General features: G+C 36.3%; 1 protein-coding gene across 6 annotated transcripts in view; it reads left to right on the top strand.

The window, feature by feature from the left end:
* Nrg (Neuroglian) overlaps positions 1-27,574 on the top strand; it is a 216,328-nt gene that overhangs the window by 147,542 nt on the left and 41,212 nt on the right. For 5 of the 6 annotated variants that reach the window (XM_067145575.2, XM_067145577.2, XM_067145579.2 and 2 more), the window contains exons 20-21: positions 1,518-1,728; positions 1,929-2,032. In XM_067145575.2, the coding sequence (XP_067001676.1) occupies positions 1,518-1,728; positions 1,929-2,032 (315 nt within the window). Of the gene's footprint in view, positions 1-1,517; positions 1,729-1,928; positions 2,033-9,197; positions 9,318-27,574 lie in introns of all 6 variants that reach the window. The other variant, XM_067145580.2, reaches the window with a different exon arrangement.

Genomic DNA, 27,574 nt, shown 5'->3' on the forward strand with positions numbered 1-27,574 from the left:
ATTTGTTATCTACTGTTGTGTCGATTGCTGCCCGTCTGTTGGCTCTGAGTCTGGAAGAAGTTTTAGTTTCCGACAAGATTATAGTTTAATCATAGACAGTTTTCCATTAGCATCTTTATATATTGTATCATTTTTCACATTTTTATGTTCCGAATTTTAATAACTGGCTAAACTTTTAGCTTTCACTTTTAATATTAGTTGTATTCTTGATGATTGTTTTTAGGCTGAAGATGCCCTTAATTGAGGGCGAAACATGTCCCATATAACTAAGAGTCTATTTATGTAACCACTATAAGTGAAAATAAAAGTATTGAATAGGTGGAACAAATTAAAACACCTTTATTGTTGTTGAACTGTAAATTTTCAATACGGACCTAAAATGAGGTTTATAACATGTAATAATGATGTCACGTCTAATTTTTTCTCTTCTTAACAATTATCTTTACGGATATTGTGAAATAAGAAATCACATTAACACCTCAAGATTTTTGGATTGATGTCCCTTTTGACTAAGCCTTCATTTTAACGGACTACTGCCAATGTAAAATCTGATCATCAAAACAAGACTAGTTCAAAACTACACCAAATTTAGCATTTTACTGTTCATAACTAATAAATTACAGCAGTATGCCTCAAAATTAATACCTGAAGCAGAATTCCAACATATCCAAGATTTCAATCTTCAGACACCAATAAGTTTTAACAAATATTACGACTCAAATTCTAACACAAGTAGTCAAACAATTGTTTTTAATAAACTGAACTTAAATTTTAGCCAAATTTTCATCATTATGAAGATTCTACTGTGTTTTGGACGTCAATGTCTTTAGAATTAACAAATATTCCAATTTTAATATTGTCTTTAATATTGTAAAACTGTCAATGTGCTCATAAATTCCTATGCATATGTATTTTACTACTTAATTTTAGAATTATAATTAAGCACAAATTTGTCAAAGCAAATTAACAATGACAGGTCTTAACCTTAAAATGATTAAAAAGGCTGAGGATGCTTGAAACCAAGCGAAACATGTCTCTATAAAATAGAGTTGTAGCAATGTGAATTTCTAAAAACATAAAATTAATTGTATTGAAAAAGTGGAATAAAAAATATAAAATACAAAATTGTAAGTATATTATAGCAAATTTCAATACGGGTCTAAACATGATTAGTTACATGTAATAAAATAAAGATGGCTTGGTAGGCAAAGGCTCATTAGAACTGTAATATGGTTTGGTTTAGGAGTGTTTGTAAGATTATAATTGTACATATTTCATTTTTGTGATGTTTATTAAATTTTTTGATGGTTTTAATTCATTTCCGGATTTTCCGTTTTCCCATGTTGTACTTTTTTTTTTTCTTTCTTTTTTTCGTGGTTCCTCCAAAAAAGGAGAATCGAGGTTTCACTGCACTCTCTTGTTCTGTACGGCAACGTTCGAACAAACTCTGTTCCGACGTTGAACGGTTTGACATGTTGGTTGTATTAAACAATTAGGTTAATGGTTTTCTTTTGCAGATGGACCAATCATTCAACCTAAGGAAAATGTTGCCACTGCTGGTTGGTTTATTGGTATGATGCTAGCCATCGCATTCTTATTGCTCGTATTGATTATTGTCTGCATTATCAAACGCAATCGTGGGGGAAAGTATGCAGTTCATGAACGAGAAGCAGCACATGGACGGAATGATTATCCGGAAGAACCTGGATTCCACGAATACTCACAGCCGTAAAGTTTTGCTTTGATTCTACTTAAATTTAGGATCCTGTTCAAGTTTAATTTTGGTTACAGTTTTTTAATTAGTTTATGTTTAATTCATTATAATGATTTAGTGATCTTGTTTTTTGCTTAGTGGTGTTAATCTAGTTTTGGTTCTTTGGTTTTTCAAACATATTATATTTCGAGAATTTGTTCCTATATCTTGTCAGGTTGGATAATAAGTCCCATGGACGAGGCTCTATGAGTAGTGATCCCAAAGCAGCTCCGGAGAGTGACACTGACTCCATGGCGGAATATGGAGATGGTGACACTGGTAAGAAAGCATGTTAGTTTGTAGTCTGTATTGTACGTTGGAGCAGGTGTATGTTCTGCAAATTATGATTAAGTTATTTGTTGTTATGTTGTGTGTGCAGAACTTCTAATATAATGTGACTATTCCATTATTATTTTCCTGTACTTTATTAGCACTGCATGCATTGAGTTTTCATTTCAAAGTAATTGCACGAGACTTATTGATATATATGTAATTGTTGTAGTTTAAGTAATAAAACACTTCCTCAGTTTTTTTTTTTTTTTTGAAATTATTTTAAAAATATTTTCTTACATTCAAAGCAATAACAACAACAACAATGCAAAAGTCACAGTAATAGTAAAATGTGATTATACGTTCTCTCTTAAAGACTAAATTTGGAAATAATATGGTAGCTTTAAGAAAAACTTCTAGATAGCCGCTTCCTTTCCCTTTTGAAGCACAAGCTCGTTCTTGGTTATTTTATGGTAATATGTCATAACCACTTTAAAAGCGGATACGGTAATTTATAGAAATCAATATCTGATTAGACAGTTTTTTATAAAATATCAATCCTCTTTCCAATAATACTTGGATACATGGAGCAATATTTGCACTGAGAAAGTATTGTAGAATGTATAATTTTAAGAAGAATTTTTTTTTGGCATGGACAGTGGTGGTTATCGTTAAAAATACACTAATCACTTCAAAAATATCACAGTGCCATAAGTCAGGATCAAATGTAATTTTCTGAAAAATGTCACTGTAAAGATGATAATTTAAATATTACACTTCCAGAAATCTAAGTTTTATACTTGTTATACTAATTGTATTCCTTTTTGAGACAATATAACTTGAACAATAACTTACACCTTAAGTCAGAGTTGCTCACTTAACCTCCAGTAGAGTATTAGGCCAAACTTCGACAAAAATGATGATGCACAGGACTTGTCCTCTTTAACACCAAAGAGAAATATTTACACTGAGCAGGTGGTTATGTGGTAAGTCATTCAGCTATAAGCTTTCACTTGGGAGATAATTTTCCAGTTTCACACAGACAAATGTCAGACTCTTTCCTGTTGTAGCATAACTTAACTGAAAACCTACCTGTGTTTGTACCCTTAAACCTCTAGTGAAAAAGAAAGAGAATAATTATTTAGAGGTGCAGTGAAACCTCGGAATGCGAGTAACTTGGTCTACGAGTGTTTTGCAAGACGAGCAAACATTTTAAATAAATTGTAACTTGATAAGCAAGGGAGATTCTGCAATACGAGCGTCACGTGTGCCTACGTTTTCCCCTCCCCTGTTCGTTTGTTGAATGGATGAACAAGATCTTTGGTCCTGTAGTGAAGAAATACCTTTCAGAAAATAATCTGCCGCTCAAAGTCTTGCTGGTTATGGACAGTGCTCCTGCTCATCCTCCAGGCCTTGAAGCCTTGAGGACGACTTACTGGAGGAATTCAAGTTCGTCAAGGCTAAGTTCCTTCCTCCCAACACTACTCCAGCCTATGGATCAGCAAGCCATTTCGAACTTCAAGAAGCTATACACCAAAGCATTATTTCAGCGATGCTTCGAAGTAACCGAAGGAATAAATTTTACCCTCCGAGAGTTTGGGAGAAATCATTTCCCTATCGTGAACTGCCTGAAGTTCATCGATAAAGCCTGGGATGGAGTCATCAAGAGAACTCTCACTTCCGATTGGAGAAAGCTGTGGCCTGACTGTTCTTGGACGTGACTTTGAGGGGATTGTTGGTGACAATGAGCCGCCAATTGTCAATGAAATTGTGTCCTTAGGGAAGATTATGGGGCTGGAGGTGAATGTCATGGACATTCAAGAGCTGGTGGAAAAACATAGCCAGGAACTGACCACCAACGAACTGATGGACCTGCATTGCGAACAACAGGAGGAGGTTATGGAGATCTCATCCAGGGAAGAGAAGAAGGAAAACTCAATGGAATCTCTCACTTCAACCGAGATTCGGGAGAAGTGAAAAATGTGGGAAACAGTGCAAAATTTTGTAGAAAAACAGCATCGGAATAAGGCTGTGACAGTGCAAGCGATGAATCAGTTCAATGACAATGCAGTGTCACATTTTCGTGGAATCCTCAAAAACAGGCAAAAGTCATTGGACAGGTTCCTCGTTAAAGTTGCATCAAAAGAAAAAAATTCCAGTGAGCAACAGATAGCAGTGATTTCGTTAGTGAAATTCGTGTTACACAGTAACTCTTCTCATGTCATCTCTCGTCTCCCTCACACCAACAATGATTCTATTGTAAGGAAAAGTGCACTTTAATTTGTTTTACGTTTTCTTTTGTTTTAGAAAAGGTATGCGAATAAATATTTTTGTGTTGTGGACGAATCGTCTGCGTTTCAATTGTTTCTTATGGGAAAACTTGCTTTGATATACGAACGCTTTGGATTACAAGCATGTAGCCGGAACAAATTATGCTCGCAATCCAAGGTTCCACTGTATGTGTTTTGAAGCTACTGAACGATGATAATAGGAGACAAATTTGCTATGTGCATTTAATCATTAATATAGTATTCATAAATCCTCCATGAGGCATTACCAGAACAGGTTGCGAGGGTCTGTATGACCTTAGTGTACTGTATCCATTACATTTTCCTCTGCGACAGTAACAATATTGTTCGCTTAGTAAGCGCAAGTGAACTCTTGTGTATAGTGCAAAATGCTACCAAACAGTAAAATTTCTGATTGGTTGTTGGAAACATCAAAAAGCAATGAAGAAATCAAACATTGTGATGACCAAGCACATTTTTTTCCTCGATCCTTACAAGTGTATTTTGATGACATGCTATTCCGGCATTTTGTGAACTTGCTATAAAATAATTTAACCAGTTTTTACTTTCTTAACCTTTTAATGTTTTCAGTATTGATTTTCTTAGTGAAAATGACTTATTGATTTGATGTAACAAAACAGTGAACACAGGCAAATTTAACCTTTTTAATGACTGTAAATGCTGGATAAGTCAGACCCTGGTGTACTGTAGTAGGAGAGTGGATGAGGTGTACCAAGGAAGGTTTAACTAACCCCATTTATTCAATGGTTTTCTTCTCATTTTGTTTGAAATCAAAAGTGTTTAACATGATGATGATGATGATGATGATGATGATGATCTAACAGAATTTAATACCCTGTAGAGAATACACAGGTGAAGCAGGTAGACCATTTCCAATATTCAGAACATGTGTTCTCTCAGGAGATCTTAAATCCGAATTTGTCAAAGTGAACACCTTCTGTGGGCACAAAGGTACCTCTTTTAAGAGTAGGTTTGGTATTAGTGTCCTTAACCCCTTAACTGGGGAATAGTTTCATAACGTCAACCAACCAGTGGGTAATTTTTACTGAAAAACATCCCCATTGTTGGCTTCTAAACTATGCCTTGTAGTAAAAATAGACCTAACAACAGTTTTATTTCTGAGCCATTAGTATGTTCCCATTTCTTGTCATGACTTCTATTGTTCATTTTCGCAGCTTGAGTTTTTTTTTTTTCAATTGATTAAAATTTGTTTGATCAGCAATTAGAGTACATAGTTCATCAGTAAAAAAGAATTCAATAATATTTAGTTGATCACATTCCAGTACTATGTGTATACCTGCGTCTCCAATGAAAGGAAATCTAGACCTAGGCTTACTTAGAATGTCAGTCCATACAGTGTCACTTTCCACCACTTCTTTTCCAGGATCGTCGTTTCTGTGTCACTTTGCCCATCAGTGGATGCGTCAATGTCAGTATCTTGTAATAAATGTTCCACTATTTCATAGTCACCGATATAATTCAACGTCTTCCCTAACCAAGCCATGTTCACGTCACACGGAACAGTTTACCACCATACACAGACCAATTTACAAAAAGTTATCAGAACATGGACAATGGAGTTCGCAGAACAACTGTATCGTAACAACAACTACTACAACAACAACTCACAAATTTGCTTGTTGTTTTAAGGGGCTTAACATCGAAGATCATTGGCCCACTCACAAATTTAGTAATTTCAGTGTACACATACACAAATAAATTCTTTATGAAGAATTTGGTGCGGACTGCACAAGGCAATGTGAGACAGCTGTCGGACTGCCGCCCAGGCACGAACTACCCGACTGGCGTGAGACCGGATAAAAGTGAATAGGACACCAATAATCTCAACTAATATGAATGGAATTAGTTTTAAATTATGATAGTAGATGACAGAAGTGTTTAACCCTGGAACCGGCAAGCAGTTCACCTTCAAGCGGCAAGCATTTAGGCGAGTTTTGCAAGCAACTTTTAAAAAATTCATAAAAATGTTGTTTTTCAATTTATTTTTACGTACAACATGTCATTTTATTCAGAAAAGGACGAAGAATACTATAGTAGGAAATTAAACTTACCAATTTTGTATCCTGAAGCAGTATGGACGAAGTATCCAACACACACTAAGTATTCCAAAATAATCCGAAAGTTATGGGCAACGTGTACGTAAAAAGTAATATTATGTGACAATTTTACTATATACAAAATTTGCACAATTTTATGCTGATTAAAAATATGTGCAAAAGGTTTCACTACATTGAAGTATTGTAAAGTAAAATAGAACTGAAGTAACACAGACACATCGCACCAAGACGTGAGTCTACTTAGATTCATCCTCGCTACCTTCGAAGTGGCTCATCTTTCTTCCTGCTTTCATAGGCCTCCAAAAATGTTGTAATTTATGGTAGTACTGTTGATGGACATTACAATTACATCCTGGGCACAAGAAGTGGGTGCTTGACTGTTTTTCTGCAGTCGAACAGACACGGCACAACCGCAGTTTCTTTCCTGGGAGGCGTACCAGCTGATATCCCTTTTCTCCTGAAGGTCCAGGTGGAAGGTTTTGAAGAGTTTCTTCATCTACAAGACCTTCGACAATACTAACCATAAATTCCTCCTGTTCAAGGGGTTTGTCGGTGTTCGAACTATAGAGTTTATAGGCATCAAAAATTACTATTACCAACAGGTTATAGAATATTTCTTTCCAGTCGAAACGTTTTAGTGACATGACGTTAGAAAAAAATAGAAATAAGTTATTTGCGATTTTGAAGTGTACCACTGTTTTTCAATGTTGTTATTAGGGTTCAGACCCATATTTATAACTAGAGAAATGATTTTTTTTTTTTTCATTTCTTATACTGTAACGTCAATCCATCTTTGCAGACGTGAATACGGACCCTATTTCCGGAATTCGTTTTATTTCGTATAATTTCCTGTGCGTATGTATTTATTAGTTTCAGTCACTAAAAGATTCCGGATAGCATTGGAGAAAACAAATAGAAATATGTTAGAGGAGGACTGCTCCTGGGAGGGCAATTTCATATACCTGCATTTCTAACCTTGAACTTCTCTTCCAATTTTATTTCTGGCTCTGGAGGATAAACTCTTGTCCACTTCGGTTCTGTTTTGTCAACTGCATTACCGTCATTATCATTATTATCATCAGTGGCTGGTTCATTGTGTTCCACATCATCGTCAATAACAGTGTCGAAATCACTTAGCCCAGGCTCATATAACTTGCCACTACCTGACGAATTATTGTCAACATCATCCTCAATTCCTTCTAAAAGTACGTCACTATCACCTTCGCCGTCCAGATCAAACAAACAATTACGAATTTCACTACTTCCCTGAAAATTCATTCATTTTGCGCCACGAAAGCTAATGCACATCAGACAATCACAGCAAGCACAACAGAATTACCGTCTGCAAAACGTTCTCGTTTTTCCACGTGTATACCGCACACTCTGTCACACTAAACTACTTTAGAGTGTGGTGTATTTATAGAGTAGAGTTTCCTCTTCAATATTATGCAAGATATGTCATAAAGATGTTGAGTTTCAAGGCGCTATCTCAAAATTAGTCAGTGCTGGCGTAATGCATCTCGATAGCGACTCTGCCGGTTGAGTAACAGGGAAATGAGTCGCGATCGCGACGATTGCCGGTTCCAGGGTTAAGAATAGCCAGACGCCTATAGGCAGCTAACCCAACGTAAGAACATATTTAGAATTACAAGAATGCCTAAAGGCGTCAAACCCAATACTCGTGTGACAGCCTTTGATGCCTTTAGGCTTCAAACCCAGTTAAGGGGTTAATACTGAAAACATTACACGGTATATATATTAATCTCTGATAAACCGTTGTGCTCTGTATTGTTGTTTCTTCATTACACTCGCATAATTATATGCGGTGATCAATATGCTTACCAATGTGTACATTTTATTTTTTAAATTATTCCTTCCCTTGGCCATTGCAGATTACCACAAGAAAAAGACTTACCAGAGACAGAAAATAACTGTGTATTACAAAGATGCCATCACAAACATTAGTAACAAATGTATTTTTAAAAAAAATTTGTTCGTAAGTTGTCTTTTTGACTATATTTTGAAGTCATTTTCCATTAAAACTTTGTTTTTGTTAAGGGCCTACTGAACATTATATTTTTAATTGGGGAAAACTTTGGATGTTTGAGCCCTAAGTCTTGGGAGAACTTTAAATCTAAGTGAACTAAAGAGTTTGTCTTCATTTCTTATACTTTTTCTGTGCTTCCCTGCAGAGATGTTTGGGAAATTTCCTTGACTTACTTTTTCCTGCAATAAACTGTACCACTTTAAGTAAGGCAGTGATTTATTGAAAAGGTATAAGAATAGTTTAATTTTTGTTATAGGCTTTTTGATTTAGGGCAATGAGTTCATACTTCCTTCTAACCCAAGTACACTAGAAAAATAATTATAATTTTAATTAAAACTTTGAATTTTTAAACATATGGAGGAATGAATCTACATTTGTGCATTTCTTGGCAGCTACTGAATGCATGCATATGATTTCATCAGTTTATATTTGGATTATTCCTTGAAACTTTGTACCTTTTAGTTTCTGGAAGAAGAAATACCTGTGGAAACCTAATTCTAGAAGTTTTTCTTATAGGTACCATAGAAACTGAGTGGCATTTATTTATTTATTTATTTATTTTTTTTTTTTTTTTTTTTTTTTTTTTTTTTGTTTCCCTGCAAATTGTTGTTATATGTGTGAATGGTCATGAATGCACTCTTTTAATCTATATTTTCATGGGTTGTGTAATTAGATTTTATTATTTTTTATGTTTTGGTTTTGTTTGCTCACTGGCTTTAATTGTTCCTTACACATGACAGAGGGCATGAATGAGGACGGATCATTTATCGGTCAGTATGGACGACAGCAGAGGAAACAAGGAGAGACTGCTTCGACAGGGTTTGCTACCCTTGTGTAAAGGAGCTGCTGTCTTCCTATAGGTAGGCATAGTGTGACATATTTCTTTAGAAATATGCCATGTTTTTTTGAAAATATTTACAGCTTTTATATCTACAAGCTATTTCAAGAAGAACATAGTTAAGTTCTCCTTTCCTTACTTTCAAAGCAGCAGGTCGTTACATGTATTTTAAAAATAGTTTCACCCGTCCTGGAACAGGTTCATTGTCTGAGATTAAGATGTTTCATTGCAAGTTCTAAAGAGAAAGTAGCTACTAATTTTTCTAGTTTTCTTCTCATTTTTCTGGAAGTATTACCTAAACTTCAGTACAATATATTTTCCTTTATGCTGTGCCACCCATTTTGATTTTGCTTATATGTACAGGAAATATTTGCATGTGAAATAGCTGATAACTTCTGAACTCCAATTCATTACTGGCTGCAAATCCATTAATAATGGATGACGTTCAGTTGAATACATGCTCGCAAAAGCAGTCTAACCCCCAGTTAGCTTGAACGGAGAATATTTAAGTTTTGTAAATGGAACCAAAGAAAGAAAAAAATACTGCATTAATTTTACGTGCTGAATTGCACATCAAATCAAAGTATACCTTCAGAAAAATCTTTTCATACCAATTTTAAGTTGTTTTATTGCAGACTAGCAATGTAGTAGCTAAATGAACTGAAGGGAAGTTGTATGCTCAATGTACATGTGATCGTTTTATAACAAATCCACGTGACTTTGTGATAAATGGAAAGGAAATACAAATAATTCTGGCAATACATTATATAATGTAGATAAGGAAAGTGTTGTTAAAACTAATAATACATACTTTATCAACAAATACAATAATGAGGTTGGCCTACAGGTACTTAATTCTGTACCTTAACCTAATCATAATCAGGAATATATAATTTTTTTTTTAAAGCGGATATTCTTCTTCTTCTTCTGATTCCACGGGGCTACATTCATTGGAAGCAAGATTTCTGTAGTATGCATGATACCCAGGGGGTATGTAATCTAATGAGTCTAAAATATCCTTGATTTTGGCTGGAAGTACAGGCCTAGGTCTGTCGTACTTGCATGGTAGGTGTTCAATACCGAATGATGGTCTACCAGGTACTTTCTTTCTGAGATCTACAGAATCACACTGTTTAGTAGAAGAGTATGAGTACTTGAAAAGTAACCTAAATGGATCCTCTTTACTGATTTTACATGTAATCTTGCTTAATATACCTTGTGCTTCAAATCAGAGACTGTTCTTTTCGTTATCTTATCCAGTAAAGGCGAAGCAGTGATAAACATGTCGCGTGTCATCTTTACCACTGCAAACGGCTTCTTAACCCTAGTCTCCCTAACAAGTTCCATCCATTGATCTGGAATGTAAATTGATGACACTTGCCTCTTTTTCTTCTCTATAAGGCCAAAGTCTCTGTCACATTGCAAATATGTGTGACCTGGCACTAAATATTTGTTCTATTATATTAAATCTTTCAGTCTGGGCTAATAACATCCAAAAGCTAACTAAAGAAAAATTCTTGTTTTGATCAAAACAAGAATCAGAATATACTAACAGGTGGTTAACATTATCAGGAATGGAAGTAATTACATAATGCCATAGGTGTGAGATTATATCATCGGCCACACTCAAATTTTCACCCACTGTATTTCCTCTGAATGATCCCTGATGATATTAGCGCATGTAGGAATAGTTACTATTGATGTTGTTCAATAGGAAGCAGCACCTAACTTGCTTTTTTTAATTTTGAGGGTTAGATAGTTTTTGCAAGCATGTCTTCAATTGTTCATTGTTATTTCTATTTATAGGAGTATAGGAGACTCTATATTCTTGCATTGCCTGTTTTCTTGACACTAATTGCATCAAATTTATATACACATACACATATATATTGTAGAACACAGTTTTTAAATGAGTGTAGGATTTTAATATTTATTTATGATTGACCAATTGCATAGCCTTGTTGAACACCAAATCCTGTGAGATCCCCAAAGTTAAGCTACATTGGGTATGGTCATTACTGGGATTGCTAGCCCATGTGCTGTTAGCTATAGAAGCAAGTAAACTTTGGCTCAGAATGCCTGATTAGTAACATCTGGCCTAGCTAGGGCTGCTGCCTAGATCACAGATGTTCAGATTTGGATAAGTCACTTGGATTTGATTTGTAATTGCATCATTCTTTCTCAAATAATTTTATACCTTCATGACTGGGTTTAAGCACATCTGTATAGAAATTCAGTAAAATACTGAAGAAGAAATAAATTCCCTTTTAATCTTAAGTGGTCAAGAACTACTTTGACCAGCCGAGTTGACCGTGCAGTTTGGGGCACGCAGCTGTGAGCTCGCATCCGGGAGATAGTGGGTTCGAACCCCACTGTCGGCAGCCCTGAAAATGGTTTTTCATGGTTTCCCATTTTCATACCAGGCAAATGCTGGGGTTGTACCTTAATTAAGGCCACAGCCGCTTCCTTCCCATTCCTAGACCTTTCCTGTCCCATCGTCGCCATAAGACCTATCTGTGTCAGTGCGACTTAATCAAATAGAAGAGAAAAAAACCACTGAAATTGCATAGCGGTGGGCTTATAATTTTGAATGTCGAGACCTAAGCTCAACCATTTATTTCTTCAACTTGTGAAAATTTTAATTCATAATTCCACCTTTACAGTACTGTAATTGGCTTTATTAATAAGACTACATTATACTATATTGGTGATACATGTTTCGTCCTCTTAGGGGACATCTTCAGTCACACACAAAATCATTGGAAATATGGTAAGGACACATTAAAAGTAATTAATAAGAAGTCTATGAATCTTGCGACACGGTGTATTAGCGTCTTGTCAATCTTTAATCTTAAAATAGCACAACTTGAACATGATGTGAACCATGAAGTCCAGTTACTGCACAAATTAAAATGTCATTACATGCGAGGAATTGCACTTATATAATACAACACGAGTGGCTATGTGAATTAAATTAACCGTATAATTATCCTGCCATTGTGAACATATTGTACATGTTCTTGAATGTATACATAAAATAGTGTAATTTTAATGCCACGTTAAAATAACTTCTTGTGATGAGTTTAAGTAAGGTGGACTTACGTTGAATGAAGCAAGTTGAACTTGGTTCTGTTGTTGACAATATGGGCCTAAAAAAGGAAAAAAATATGAATGAACTAATGAAAAATTCAATGTGAAATATAAACTGTGTGCCCATCTGGTCACTCACCTCCTTGCCCGTCCTGTGCCGTCCACTTCACATAAAGTGTTGAAGCTAACTCAGTGCAGTCCTCGAAGACTTTTGACTTTGACTTGGAGAGGAGGTTGTGGGGAGTTTGATGTAAGGGGAGAGGTGTGAGGTACATTAGTTACGTGCCTTCGTGTAAAGAATTTAGTGATCAATCTCCTCAAAAAGTATATTGATTTCTTCTGATATTTCATTCAGATTATAAATTGCGTTGCATTTTTATCAATATTTATGAAAATTTTTTCAAAAATATTCAGTAGGTTCCCTTTCTTACTTAATTCAAGAATTTGAAGGTCTCGTTTTATGTCCGTGAATGTATGATTAGTATCAACCATATGAGAACCCATTGCCGAGAATCTGCCGTATTTCGACGTATTGACATGTTCCTTATACCTTCTGCTAAAATTGCAGCCTGTCTGTCTGATGTACCTGGCAGGACATTGCTGGCACTAATTTGTAAACTCCTGATTTCTGAAATTTGTTATTGACGTTATTAATAGTGTGCTGATTATAAAAAAAGATGAGTGGTGTTGTTGGTTGTCTTGAAATAAACTCTCATATTAAGTTTCTTGAAAACATTCGTAATTTAATAGATTTTATTATGACTAGGTGAAAAGGGCATAACTGTCTTTTTTCTTTTTAGTATCTTTAGTTAATATCAAAAACAATTTCTTCTCAACATTGCTAATAATTTTGTCCGCAAATTGCCTGTTGAATCCGTTACTTTTAGCTATTAAATAAATAGTATTCAATTCATTTTTACAATACTCTAAAAGGAGGCCCTTTTCTTTGTTGCCGGGTGCGTAGAATCTTTTCTAAGTATGTTCACTGTTCGAGTGGGTTTTCTAAATATTTTTATCTAAGTTTATTGGAGTCATTAATGACTGTAATGACGATTACAGTATTGTTGGTTTTTTCTTTCTTTCTTTTTTTTTTTCTTGCAAGTTGCTTTACGTCGCACCGACACAGATAGGTCTTATGGCGACGATGGGACAGGAATGGGAAGGAAGCGGCCGTGGCCTTAATTAGGGTACAGCCCCAGCATTTGCCTGGTGTGGAAATGGGAAACCACGGAAAACCATCTTCAAGGGCTGCCGACAGTGGGGTTTGAACCCACTATCTCCCTAATACTGGATACTCACCTCACTTAAGCGACTGCAGCTATCGAGCTCGGTACAGTATTGTAAAGGTGGAATTATAAATTTAAATTTTCACAAGTTGATTAGTTTTGACAATATGGCCTCAAATATGAAATTTATCACAAGCAATTTATTCCTTGTTATTCAGTTTTCTAATTGCCACACATATACACACAAATTCACTTTCATTATAGACCAAAGAGAGAGACTTTATCCCCTCGACATAGGAAATTTCGATAAGCCACGATGTTTTAAGGGCATTGGGCACTCTCCGTGCAAGTGCAAGGCATCTAAAAAATGCAAGCAGTACAGTAATCCAAAAAATAAAGCATTTTCACAGGGGAGCCAGCTTAATTTGTCCTCGTCTTTGAATCTTGTGTTTTTTCCTTTTGTTGCGTGAGGTTGTGTTTGTCAGTGATGTATCCAAATGCATTATTTGAATAGTGTAAATGCACCTTGTTGAAAACATTTCGGAAGTAGTATTTTCCATGGTATTTGAAAGGTTTAAACTGTGAATCAATGTGATTACGTGCATTAATAGGTCTTAGAATACTGTGAGACACGGCTGGGGTTGGCATTTCTGAATTACGAGTTGACGGTTGATTCGAAATCAGGTATTTTGAAGTCCAATTTTTGCGACCCAGTGACTTTGGATTAACAAGGTTTTACAGTATTTCTATTTCCATTTGTGAATAAATATTGAAACTACAACTTCTAACTAAACACCTGTTGAACATCGTTTATGCAATGGAAGATTGTACTCGACTTAGACGTTATTTAGATAGACGTTGTCTAAGGCTTAAAACTAGTCATATTTTCTGCAATCGGCCCAATAGGTTGTGAACAGTCTTATAAAAAAAAAAAAATTCTATTGCCTTCAAAGCCTACTTTGAATATTCCAGGACCTATATTTTATAAAAACAATTGGTTCACTAGAACTTTATTGTAATAGGTCTCCTGCTTTGAAAGTTTTTAATATCCTTATTTGTTATAATATTACATTGACTCCTTGGTGAATTTTCAAGTATTCATGTGAATTTAAAATAATGACTTGCTTAGTATGCATTATTTTGCAAATGTTAAAATAGAAAACCAAGTGCACATCTTTTTGATGCTATCTTATAAAATGTAAATATAACACCTTTTTCTTATTTGATGTCTGTCCTTTGTTGTGCCCTTTCAAAATAGGATTGCTTCATTATCCATTTTATTTTTAAATATTCATATTTTTGAAATGTTGTATGGAATGAAATAACAAAGTCAAGCTTGGTTTCTGAATGCATTCTTTTTACCTTGTAGAATTGTAGTTTGTGTACAATGAAACCTCTCTTATTTATTAACTACTCTCGTAAAACTGATATAATTGGAATTTATCAAATGAGTATGATAGCCGAAGGGCACAATCACTGGCTTCTCATCAAAGTGACTGTGGTTCAGGTCCTGCCCAAGCATGGCATTTTTTGAAATGAATAATGTTACATCCCTGTGGTTCAGGTTCTTGTAAAATTGGAAGTCCAGAGGCTATGATCAGAATAAGAACAGTCATATAAAACCACAAACCTGCTTTGCAGTTCATCCACCCCATTAGTCATAGCCATCGTGTGTTAGCAGAGTCTATTCTCTCTCTCTCTCTCTCTCTCTCTCTCTCTCTCTCTCTCTCTCTCTCTCTCTCTCTCTCTCTCTCAGTGTGTGCATCCCAAGATAGTGGACTCAAACCTGGCAGAGGTAGTCAGATTTTTTGAAGGGCGGAAGAAAGTCTATTCAACACTCCACGTAAGATGTTGGCCTGGTAACACATTTGGTGGTGTTTATCCAACGAAATGCATTAAAACTCGGCCGTAGATGCTCGAAAGATTTGGTTTACTCTAGGTTTGAAGGGCTTGTCTCTTTGGATTCACCCGAAGATAATTTGATAAGTTAGTGAATGACTACTGTGTATTTTTCAAATAAGCTGTGAATAGTTGTAAAGGGCCACAGCATCCATCAGTAAAGTTAAAAAGAGGCATGCCAGGAAAATTAAACTTAATGTAGTAACTTGCTAAAGATTTTAAAATCCGAAACAGGCTAGTAAAAGGCATGTTGAACAACAAAAGAATAGACATGATTTTGAGCTTGCGCAGTTTCATTACCATTATAATCGAATAAATGTGGTAAGGAAGATTATCTCTTCCCCATCCTTAGCAGATAGTATACTGCGTGTTTAGTCTGTTCTTGAGTATTATAGCAGTCTGTTTGATTCTAGCAGTGTACACGTGTTTGATAAATACAATGAGGTGTGTGAGACCGGTAGTCTCAAAACTGAAACTGAGCAGGTTGTCATAAGTAGAGAAGACATTTTTAATGCATGTCGGGGTATTTGAATAGACACCGTGTGGAAAGGTGGAGTAACACTAAAAGTTATTAAAGACCTCAATGGATACCAGACCATTTCTTTCATTGCAACTTGCTTTTGTTGGGGACATGTCCATCATGTTTCAGGCATAGTGGAACAAATGCTTGTAACAGTCATGTTTTAATCACTGTAATAAAGTAGGCAACAGTTCACTGTAAATGATTGCATTTGACTGTCCTATTCATTAACTGATTTTAGTATTTCATTGTAAACTGTGGGTTTTTTTTTTTTTTTTTTTTTTTTTTTTTTTTTTTTTTTTTTTGTGAAATATCCTTCAGTTTTGGGGAACTGACCCTGATATGGTGTAGTTAAAATTTTAATTTTCATATCCCTCACAGCTTTTAACCCTACTAATGCCTCATATAACTGATCATGGTTGTAAATGCACAGAGATAAGTGAATACCTATTTTGTCAAAACTTTGATTCTGTGCTTTGTCAATGGTCATTGCAAAAGCAGGGCATAATGGGAACTACCTCCTTTTAAATTTGAAAGGCAAGTTATTGTCAGTAGACACCAAATCAGTTCTAGGTAGATAAATTACTTGATTCTTGGAAGCATCTGCAATAACTTCTAATTTTATAAGTTTGTCATGCATTTCTCTATCATAATTGCTTTGTTTAATAAACCAAAGGCCCCGTGCATCTTTTTTATAAGCATTACAATTGCATCAACTTTCAATTTTAATACATGTGGAGGCATCATAGATGACATAATGGAGTGTAGATATTTTATGGGTAGGCTGCTTACGAAATCTGTGTCAGCATCGTCTAACAACAGAGTACCAACACTGCTGTATTCTTTATAACTTCCTAGGATTAGGTGAAAAACGTCTTCACTTATGCTGTTACATTCATCATTGAAAGGACATCAAATTGCTCTGTTGTTGTAAGCTGCAGAATTAGTCTATACAATTGCTGAAAACTTGACTTACCAAGGAATCGTTACTTACAAAGTGATTGGGAACCCTTATCTTATTTCGTATTTCACTTTTAATTTCATTATTCCCTAATTGTAGTAGCTATGCCGCGAATTCCTGTTCGGAAGGCCTTGCACGCGTACTTGTTTTAAAGTGCAATGATTTAATTTTTGGCCATATTTGAGCATTCCGGATACATTGCCTTAATTATATGAGCTTTTCCACCTTTCGATACCACAGGAAGAACTTGCAAAAATCTACCACTCATTTCCTTTTCACACTTCATAATGTTCTTTAGTAGGCGTTCAATGCCCTGTTAATGCAAGTATCGTCAAAGCTTCATCAATGATGATAGTGGTGGTGGTGGTGGTGGTGATAATAATAACGGCTGATTTTTGCAAAATGTCTGTTTCTGAACTGTCCCATTTAATACACGAAACCGAACTTTCCATTACTGGAACAAGCAAACCAAAAGTTTTGTGAATTGTCTTATCATAGATCTGCATAGACAACTTTCATACAGCCATCTTACAGCAAATACAGTTAACTGCAGTGACCTAAGCATTGTTTAATTCAAATAAATGACTTATGCAAATAAAGGATTCAGTGAAATAAATCATATTTAGTAGTAATCTTGAGATGGAGATCTTTCTTTTGATGTGTTGCAGTTTTCTCACAATATTGTGTTACACTTTCAAATTTTATATATATATATTGGAGAATTGTTGAAAGCGTGATAGATGAAATGCTCAGCAAAACTGTCATTTACCTCACTTACTTTGCTTAATGATCCTCATCATAATTTTCATCTTTTGGTATATAGTCGGATTCATCTTCACTGATAACTTCACATGCATAACCCTCACAGTCTTCTAAATTCATACCGGTATCAGTCACATTCTGTCAGCTTTCTCTTACTCATCTTCAGTGAACTGTTATTTATGAAATTCAATATTTACTTTGTGACTGTTACAAAACAAGCACATTTTCACTACAGAAATGCCAACAGAATACTGACAAAATAATCTAGATGGAAGAAACAATACTTGTGGATCTAGCAGACTGAGCCTGGGTGTCAGTGCAACATTGTTCAAATGAAGCACACCAATAACTAATGAAATAATGAATGACGCCATCTCTTTGTAGAAAAATGCTATTCATGCACATAAATTGAAGGAGAGGTTACTGCACAAAAACGGCAAGAGTATACAGTACAATACATAATGAGGTGAGTCTGAGATACTGCCATTAGGAGTTCTAGGGTTAAATGTTTATCTTGTAAACAAATGCAGGGTGCTGGGGAATGTTCTTTGCAGCACCTGCGTGCTGTTACACGAGGTAGCATTAGCAGTTGATTTGGCAGCACGGCTGCTGCCTCTTGTATCAAAACAAAACGCACAAACAGTAAACTTTGTACTCACCACAGCAATTCATAGCAGATGCTGGAAGTGTTGTCCTTGTGTTCAAAGACAGACTTCAACAAGTCTACACATACTGTCGAAGACTTTCAGTAAAGTTTCTTGCATAATGGACTGCACATAATTAATGATATTCACTTTAAGTTCATCAAATATTTGTGGGTTACTTTTGTACTCCTCAGATTTTGCCACACCGTAAAGGAAAAATCTGGTGGGGTTAAATCGAGAGACCGTGGTGGCCAGAGACCTTTAGTTATTATTCTATCCCAAAAAAATTGATTTAGAAGGTGAAGCGACTCGACTGGTGGGACGTATATGCTGTAGCATTGTCCTGTTGAAAGAATATTCAGTTTTGTCTTCATTCAACTGATCAATAAACTTGTAAATTATCTCTGAGCAGTAAACATCAGAATTCACTGAACTGTCAAAGAAGATTGGCCTTATTACGCGTGCTCTTAATATGGCAACTCATACGCCAATTTTCTGCAAATGCAATGTTTGTCTTAGTGCTTTGGGGTTGTCTGAAGACCAAATTCGTGAGTTTTGTTACATAGCCGGATAAGTAAAACCATGCTTCATCTGAAAAAAGTTTTATTTAAAACGTTAAGTCCATGTCGAATTATGAATCTCTGGAACCATTCATAGTACAGCATTCTTTTTTTCATAATCAGTTTCTTGTAATTCATAAGGGAACAACCAAAGCTTCTCTCTTACAGCTTTATGTACCGTCCACTTAGAGATTCTTGTTTCTTGAGCTAATTTGCATCTTGATTTACTTGGACTTTGCAACATTATATCGGAAATTCCATCAAATTTTTCGTCTATTAAAAGCGTAGGCCTGCCCATTCCCGGCACATCGTGAACTGAGCCGTTCACACAAAATTTACTTATAAAATCCCAAACGGTATCCCGGTTTGGACACTTTGAATTAAGAAACCGCGCCTGAAATTTTAGTTTTACTTTTTCTGTAAACCAATCGCCTTCACGAAAAACATATTCCACCAAGAAAGCTGTCTCTTCAGTAGTAAACATTACCACCTGTATCCTGTTGCACTATTCCAATAATCTATCTGAACATTCGCTTACTGCATTACACACTGACGATTTCAACAGCTCATATGTGTGGCCATTCCTGTACTGCTATCCTGTCAGCGAGTGAGCGTGACAGATGTGCTGCCATCTAAACTGCTGATGCTCCCTCATGCAGCAGCACGTAGGCACTGCGGAGAATATTCCCTGGCACCCAGTACTACAGTGCAGTAAATGATAAAATTGTCACATCATAATCAGCATTAGGATAGTCCAATGATATTTCATAATATACTAGTGCCAGGTCTGCGGTACCAATTTACAAGAGCAAATACAAATTTCTCTGGTGCAAACCAGTAACAAATCTGTGAAAATTCACAATCTTCTCTTCATGATTGGGCTACGAAAACAGAAGTTAAGTCGCTCAAAAACCTCATGTAAGCCATCTCTGCTAGCCTCACAACCCATAATTTTTAACTCTATTGAATTTGCTTCCAGCTGACACATTTCATTTCTGACTAAATATGCAGACTGTCTCTTTACAATCACATCTTCACACATCCTGTTTTCAGTTTCTAGAAACTTTGCCTTTTGTCTATGATATACCCATCAGTTACTGTTTTTCTGTTGAAGACAAGCTTTATCTTTTCTTCCAATCACATATGTAACTTTCATCAACTTCGTATTTTCTTCCTGCTGTTCAAATAGCAATTTACTCTGCCTCTTCAATAATGTGGAGCTTTTCTGCAGCTACGAACGACTTCTAGCGAGAACTCGCACTAGCTATCCTAAACACAAGCTACTAGTTTAACTGACATGTTAAGTACACAGCACGCTTCTTGCTTTTGCTAGGAACAGAGTTCCCAAAATAGTGAGTGTAAAAATACCAACCTCTAGATTTCTGTATTACAGGGGCCATACCTTGATGCAAAAAGCACCTGCACCCTAATTTTTCAGTACCAGATTTTGAAAAATATGTGGAGATTATTGGAGAGGATATACGGTAATCTGTAGTGAATTTGCACAAACCCCAAGTAATATATTGCTTACCTCTATTGTGAACTAGGGTATGTCGCGAGAATGTTCTCGTAACACACTGACGGGCGTCAAACGAAGGCTGCTACCCCAAGCAGACCAGATAGTTCAAGCCTCCAAGAAAGAAATTACACTGTTGCACTCAAACCACTGTAACTCGAAATGTATTCAAATATTGACCTCAAACTTGGTACATGTACTCACTAGGTTACTTCGTAGTCTGTACATTGTGATATTTTTCAAAGCAATACCGTTCGTGGCTCCATTCAATAGTCTTTCTAAGCACAGTGTGGTATGAATGCCGTATTTGTGCCATTCATGTACTCATTGTTTTCAAGTATGCAAGGATTTCTCTCTGCGGGTATTCCCCGTTTTGTGTTAGCCTAATTCACTATCACTCGGTACCTATTATAACCGGTCTGTACATAATTAATCACAATTATTGGTAGCTGTCGGCAACTGAATACGCCACGCAATGTTGACATCAGCACGGGTGCTCCAGGGAAAGCTCTACATATCCGACATTGTTTTGTTAAATACAGGAAGGTTTAAAGAAAGAAAGATGCAGCATTAATTTATATTCCAATACTACACCATTTGGAACTCGTAATCTCGCCCACAATTTCATCAATAGTCAAGAAAATACAAGGTGCATAAAGGCAAGAATTCTCATAGCCCGTCACCTACTGTCGGCTGGAAACTACGAGAATTTTCAGTGCTCATCACCCATGTGGCACATCAGTTAATGAATCTGCATATAATTGTTGAAATAGTTTGTCATATAGGGCACATTGCCATGGGTGCGTCATCATGTACAATGATTCTCGCCACATAAGAATACCTGTGTATATACGAAGTTTCCATGGCTACAATGATCGTACAATTAAAATACATCGACACTAAAATCTACGATCCCTCTACTCCATCACATGATTGAAAGTAGTTAAAATGATGGCCAACAGATAGCCCAACAAGCTACAAACGATACCCTTGCGTAAAAACTGAGATCTCCGGTGTCCGTCATCAGCCGCTGGCCGCGGTACTACAGTGATCTACAGGGCTAGTCAGTGTGTTAAGATGAATGGTTCTGGTCCAAAGATGATGTGCTTTCAGTGGTTTTTTTTTCCTGTAACTCTAAATTGCATTATAAAAGTGAGTCTTAGGTATTATAAATTGAGTTTAATTGAAACTATAGTGTGTTAATTAGCTCTTTACACGTCATGTTTGCTCCAAATCTCGACTCCTGGATGAGTATTATCAAAATCATTCACATTTCCAACTTGGTGTTAAGTCTGCTACTTTTTTTTTTTTTTTTTTTTTTTTTTTTTAAAAAGTGTGAAATGCATGTATTCCCAGTGTTGCTTTTGTCATGGGCTAAATATCTGCTATAATAGCGGTAAAGTCCTATATACACTGGCAAGCAAAAAGAACCGTAACATCTCAAGATATTTGAGAAACTAAAATATATGGTAAATTGTTCATATTTCTCATGTTCCACTATGGAATTTTTACTATGTATTGAATCTTAAGAAATGTTCTCAAAGATTGCCAAATGGAATGAAATCACCTTCAGGCAATAATAGCCAACAATAGACCCTAAAGGTATAATGTTACACAGATGAAAATTACTGCCTATCACAGGAATGCGAATCTTTATTCCCGTACACTAATTGTTGCCCCCAAGTTTGAGTGAGGGAATTCTCTGATCTTCTACTCAGTGGCAAACAGCACTTAGGGAATGAAGATACCGCTAGGTTAGTAGTGTTGGTAGAGAATGGACGCAGCTTACATTATGTGGCTAAGTTGTTACACTGTGCTTCATTAGTAATTTCACATACCATGTAGAGATACCAGGAATTGAGTTCATAATCGTGCAGACCATGATCAGATAGGAGGTAAACTTCTCCAAGGGATGACTAGTTCTTACACCTTCAAATTCTGTATAACTGGCACAGTACTGCAGTTCAAGCCAGAAGTCTGCTTGAATAGGTAAAAGGTTTGAATGTCAGTGTGTGGACAGTGAGGAGGAGGTTACACGATGGTGAACTCTACTCCAGAAGTCCCGCTACTGGTCCAGATCTGACATGTCAACATCAACAATCGCTTATGTTTCACGAGAGATTATCAGGACTAGGTTGATGAACAGTGGGGAAACAGTTATCTTCATGGATCTCTCAGTATAGCCTCAGATTCCCAGACTGATGAGAAAGGATGTGGAGAAGATGTAGTCTCCATGATACTGTTATTCATGGATGGCTTTCATTGGCAATTCTGTAATGAGTTGGACAGATATCTCCTTGGCTGTCCGAATAGAGCTCATCTTTGTGGAAGGTGGGTCACTTTATGGCCCATTGCTACATTGAAAAAAAAATCCTGAAAGAACACATTCTTCCCTTTGCACCATTCATTCATGAAGACTTCCTGCTAATGCAGTACAATGCATGTAGCAAGATGTGTCCTTCAGTACCTCAACGAAATTGGGATTCAACTTACGCAGTGGCTTGCACACAATCTGGATCTCAACCCACTTGAGCATCTATGGTACATTTTTGGAAGAAAAATGCGTAGTCGTAGTCCAGAGACTATGTGAGAGCTGCTGGAAGTCCTTCATGTGAGCTCATTCCTTAAGAGGACATTGTAGCACTCATCAGGAATAGGCCCCATAAGCTTGAAACTGTTATTCCTGCCCAGAGGGGAGGGGGAATGCACGTTTCTTACAGTTTGTGTGTGATAGTACAGAAATGTAGTGCAGTAATGACTGTAACATTTGAAAGGAAATGAGTTGTCCTTAAATAATGCAAAATAATGATACGAACAAAGGTGAATTTAGAAAGTGTTTTTTTTTTTTTCCATCCCTATGAACTTTCACCCCATCAATGCAGTAATTAAAACTGTGAAGGATTATCCAAAGGAACAGGCTAATAAACTAAAAGAATCTCTTTTTAATTACTGTACAACCTCACTATAGCGATAATTGGTAAAATTACAAAAAATACGTGTAATAATTGGTAGATTCACAATTAAGTATTTATTTATTCTCCACCTAGTCGATACAATGATTGCTTAATGCAATTTAATGGTTAAAAGTGGTACATAATTCGTATATTATCAACATCTTCAGCCACATAACACTGTTTAGATGAAAAATATATTTGACAAAGTAATGCTTTAGAGGAAAGTGTCCTTAAAATTAACATAAGATTGACAACATTAAAACAAACAAATAACTCAAGAGTTTGTCAATTTATATATTTTTCATCTAAACAATGTTATGTGGCTGAAGATGTTGATAATATACGAAACACGTACCACTTTTAACCATTAAATTGCATTAAGCAATCATTGTATCGACTAGGTGGAAAATAAATAAAAACTTAATTGTGAGTCTATTGAAGTGCAATACAGGCCATGAAGCTGATTTTATGTAATAATAATTGGTACTCGCAATATCCGAAAATATGGTATTTCCGTTTTTAAAATTGTTTTTCATATATTATATTATGAGGCACGCTATCAAACTGAAAAACACACCAAAAATTCAGTGTTTTTTAAAAAGGTACTGCTCATAAAACTTGCTACCAAATGTTGACACTGTAGGTAGTTCAGAAATATTATAAACATAGCGCAAAGTACATAAATCCTCAAGGCTAGATGACCTAGATAATAGGCCCCTTTAAACAAAATCAACAACAAAAAATCCTCATGTTCGAGATAGGCCTTTAGTAGATTATTTTCATAAGTTTTCTGATTGCAATTTTAACATACTAGCTGAATTCATATGCAAGTTTAGCACCATCACATGATGTTCCTAATTATCCTGTCCTACCTGCTGTCGTTACTGCAAACAGTTCAGGACGACCACAGACTAGATAAACCAATAGAGTGGAAGCAAAATACTTTGCCTCCTCACAAAGCAGCTCACGAAATCTCACATAAACAATTTACCTCTGAAAACGCGTAACACAATCATTATTAAAATTTGGCAGAAAAAATCTTTGACATCTAATTGCTTAGTAACTTCTTAATGTTGAAAACATTTCTTAAGGCAGGCAAAGTAGGGGTCCCCATATCACTAAAAACTTAAATTAAGCAATTTCCTCAATTGTGCTGAAAGTGGAAGAACTAAAGGGCCCGGAAAGGTTTCAAATTGTGAGTCTTTGATAGCTCTATCAAACTAAACAAGTACAAATTTTGTAAATCACTTCTGACTTAAATGCACTTCTGGAAAAACAATCTAAAAGCTCTTGTTTCTTTACTTGTTTTCTTTTTTATTCAAATCCTAGCCAAATTAACTTATTTTACATCATTCTTTCTGTACCTCCGTGGTACACCCTGAAGTGATTTTTAATTTCTTTTTTTAATGTGCACACCGAATGTAGTTATAAGGGCTTAAGTGAAACTCTGCATTGACTCACATTAGTGCTCGTAATGGTAGGGAAAAAAAGGGCAAACTCCTAATCTAATCGACCGGATAACGATAATTAACCCTTAACTATTGACGTACATTTTCAGTGACATCAACATGGACGTGAGGTCACTGAGACCGCATGAAAATTAATTTGACTATGGAAGGGACGGTTAATGAGATAAATTGCTAGCTGCTTTTATTTGAATAATTACACTTTATTGAACCCAAAACCACAAAAATATTTTCCATTTGTTAATTTGTATAACCCTCATACCTTCAGATTGCAGTCGCAGCAATTTTCGTTATTCAGAATACACTGTTCCATTTAAACACACACATATCCTTTACACTATCAACAAAAATTGACCCTAACTTGGGTATTAAAGATGTTTGATAACCACTGCACTGAAAACTAACGACACATTAGACTGATCTCTTGTTGGGGTGGAAATTGCAAGCACTGAACTTGGCCCTCAATGTTACTCTCACTCAACACATTCGAAGCAGATCTTCCTTGTACACTCCAAGCATACTGGTTTTTCACATCTGTAGCACTTGTAATATGTTTTTCTCTTCTTTGCTGGTGGGCACAGACGACAAGTTATCTGTTTTTCAAGCTTCTCCTCGGAAATGTTGATACGCTCCGCAGGGATGCTCAAAATTCTAGAGATAGCGCCTCGAATATCTCTTGGGATCCTGGGATTTGATAATCTTCTTATCATGTGTGGCCTAGTGAGTTGAGCAGCAAGTTCTTTAAGAAAATGTTGCCTGGTCATTTGGGGGCTCTCGCGATAGGACTGATGCAAGATATTCACATTCACAGCTGCAATATCGACGATACGGAAGAAGACTGCCATCGGCCACCTTCTTGTTCTTCTACCTGTGCAGTAGTTGGCTGACATCTGATCCAAAGTATCTACTCCAGACTTCGTAGAATTATAAAACTGAATCATCTCTTCCTTCCCCGTGTCCGCATCAGTTGCTTTCCCATGGTGCATAGAGGATACTAACAAAACAGCTTTGTTTCTTTTCGGAACGTGTGAGAGAAGAGTTATGTCTTTCGTGAAGCCATACACAGAGGAACCGACCTTTCTCTGCTTGGAAGGCAAGAAGTTAGTTGGAATTTCCTTCTTGTTCTTTCTTACTAAGTGAGTCCCCTTTTCCTCAGCTCCTGAACAAGCTCCACTGAGGTGAACCAATTGTCAGCTGTTATATTTCTATTTGTACCCTGTATTGGTTCCGATAAACGAAGAACTGCCTGAGTTGGCTTTGAAAATTTTCTGTCTTCCCTTGAAAGACCTATTCCATCAGTGTCCTTCCCTGCATAAATATATGCATTGTACAAATAACTATTTTTCGAATCGGTTAGGCACATCAGTTTCACTCCATATTTCTCAGGCTTGTTTGGAATATACATTCTGAACTTACACCGACCTCTGAAACCAATTAGCATCTCATCTACTGTTGCATTTGTGCCAATCGAGTAACACCTTTGAGAGTTCTGAATCAACATATTCAGAAGCTCAGATATGGGTGCAATAGGATCTGTCTCTCTCCGCTGCGTTCTGTCTTCAGGATTGTCAAAATGCAGGCTGCACAGGAGAATGGAAAACCTTGTACCTGACATCACAACACGAAATATTTCACGGCCCGTACCGTCAGCTGCGAAGACTGAAGCGATGTCCTCTTTGTTAGATTTGAAAACCGCCGAATAAATAAGAAGGCCTAGAAAAGCTTTCATTTCAACTGCGTCAACATTTTGTAATTCTGGTCGCGTAGACTTTCGGTAATTACTTCTCATTGCACTGAGTTTCACATTTGTCCATCGCACTAGTAAGTTCACCATTTCTTCACTAAATATTAGTGTCCATGCTGTAACAGGATCCACACTGTTTCCAACTCGAGCTGAAGGGCGCAAACCGGGAAGGTGAATCACGATATTGTGACGAGGTGTACGCACATTCTGTGGAGGTTGCACAGACGACCATTTGTACCTATTTCTACCATAAAAACACTTAGAACGTGAATCATCAGGCAGTAGCGCGGAACTTTCATCATCTTCTTCTCCCTCTCCTTCAGTCTCAGTATCGGTATTGTGATCACTCTCTATTTCACTATCACCATCATCCACATCACTCATGTCTTCTTCAAACCACTCGGTAATTGTTCCTTCGTAATTTTCATCACATGTTCGGAAACTCGCCGAAATACCTGCACGCTGACTCATTGCTACACACAGCACTATCAACTGAAGACTGCTTCAAACCATGGACGTGCGGTCACCCAGGCCGCTACGAAACTCATCAGCTTCTTATCGCAGCTGCACGGTTATTTATGACAGATAAGATAAATACAGTGGAGAGGTCATCTTAAAATAGAAAGGTACTGCAAGCAAATATACTGGCAGGGCGATAAGCGAGGTGTGGCACGTGTTTACTTTTCCACCGCGGTCATGTTGACCGCACGTCCATAGTTAAGGGTTAAGAAAAGGATTGTAATTTTTAGGAATAAATAAAGAATATATTCTCTTACTTTATTATATTTTATATTTACCTAAAATTTGAAGCTCATATCCCTGGGATGTTTTCAACATCGAGTTGCCTGCCTAAAAAAATAGTAGCTTGAAAAGATAATCGCACAACATTGTGAAATTTTCAGAAATTATCTGTGACATACCAAGTTTCTCGATATGT

This window comes from Anabrus simplex, chromosome 4, assembly GCF_040414725.1.
Source record: "Anabrus simplex isolate iqAnaSimp1 chromosome 4, ASM4041472v1, whole genome shotgun sequence".
NCBI lineage: Eukaryota > Metazoa > Arthropoda > Insecta > Orthoptera > Tettigoniidae > Anabrus > Anabrus simplex.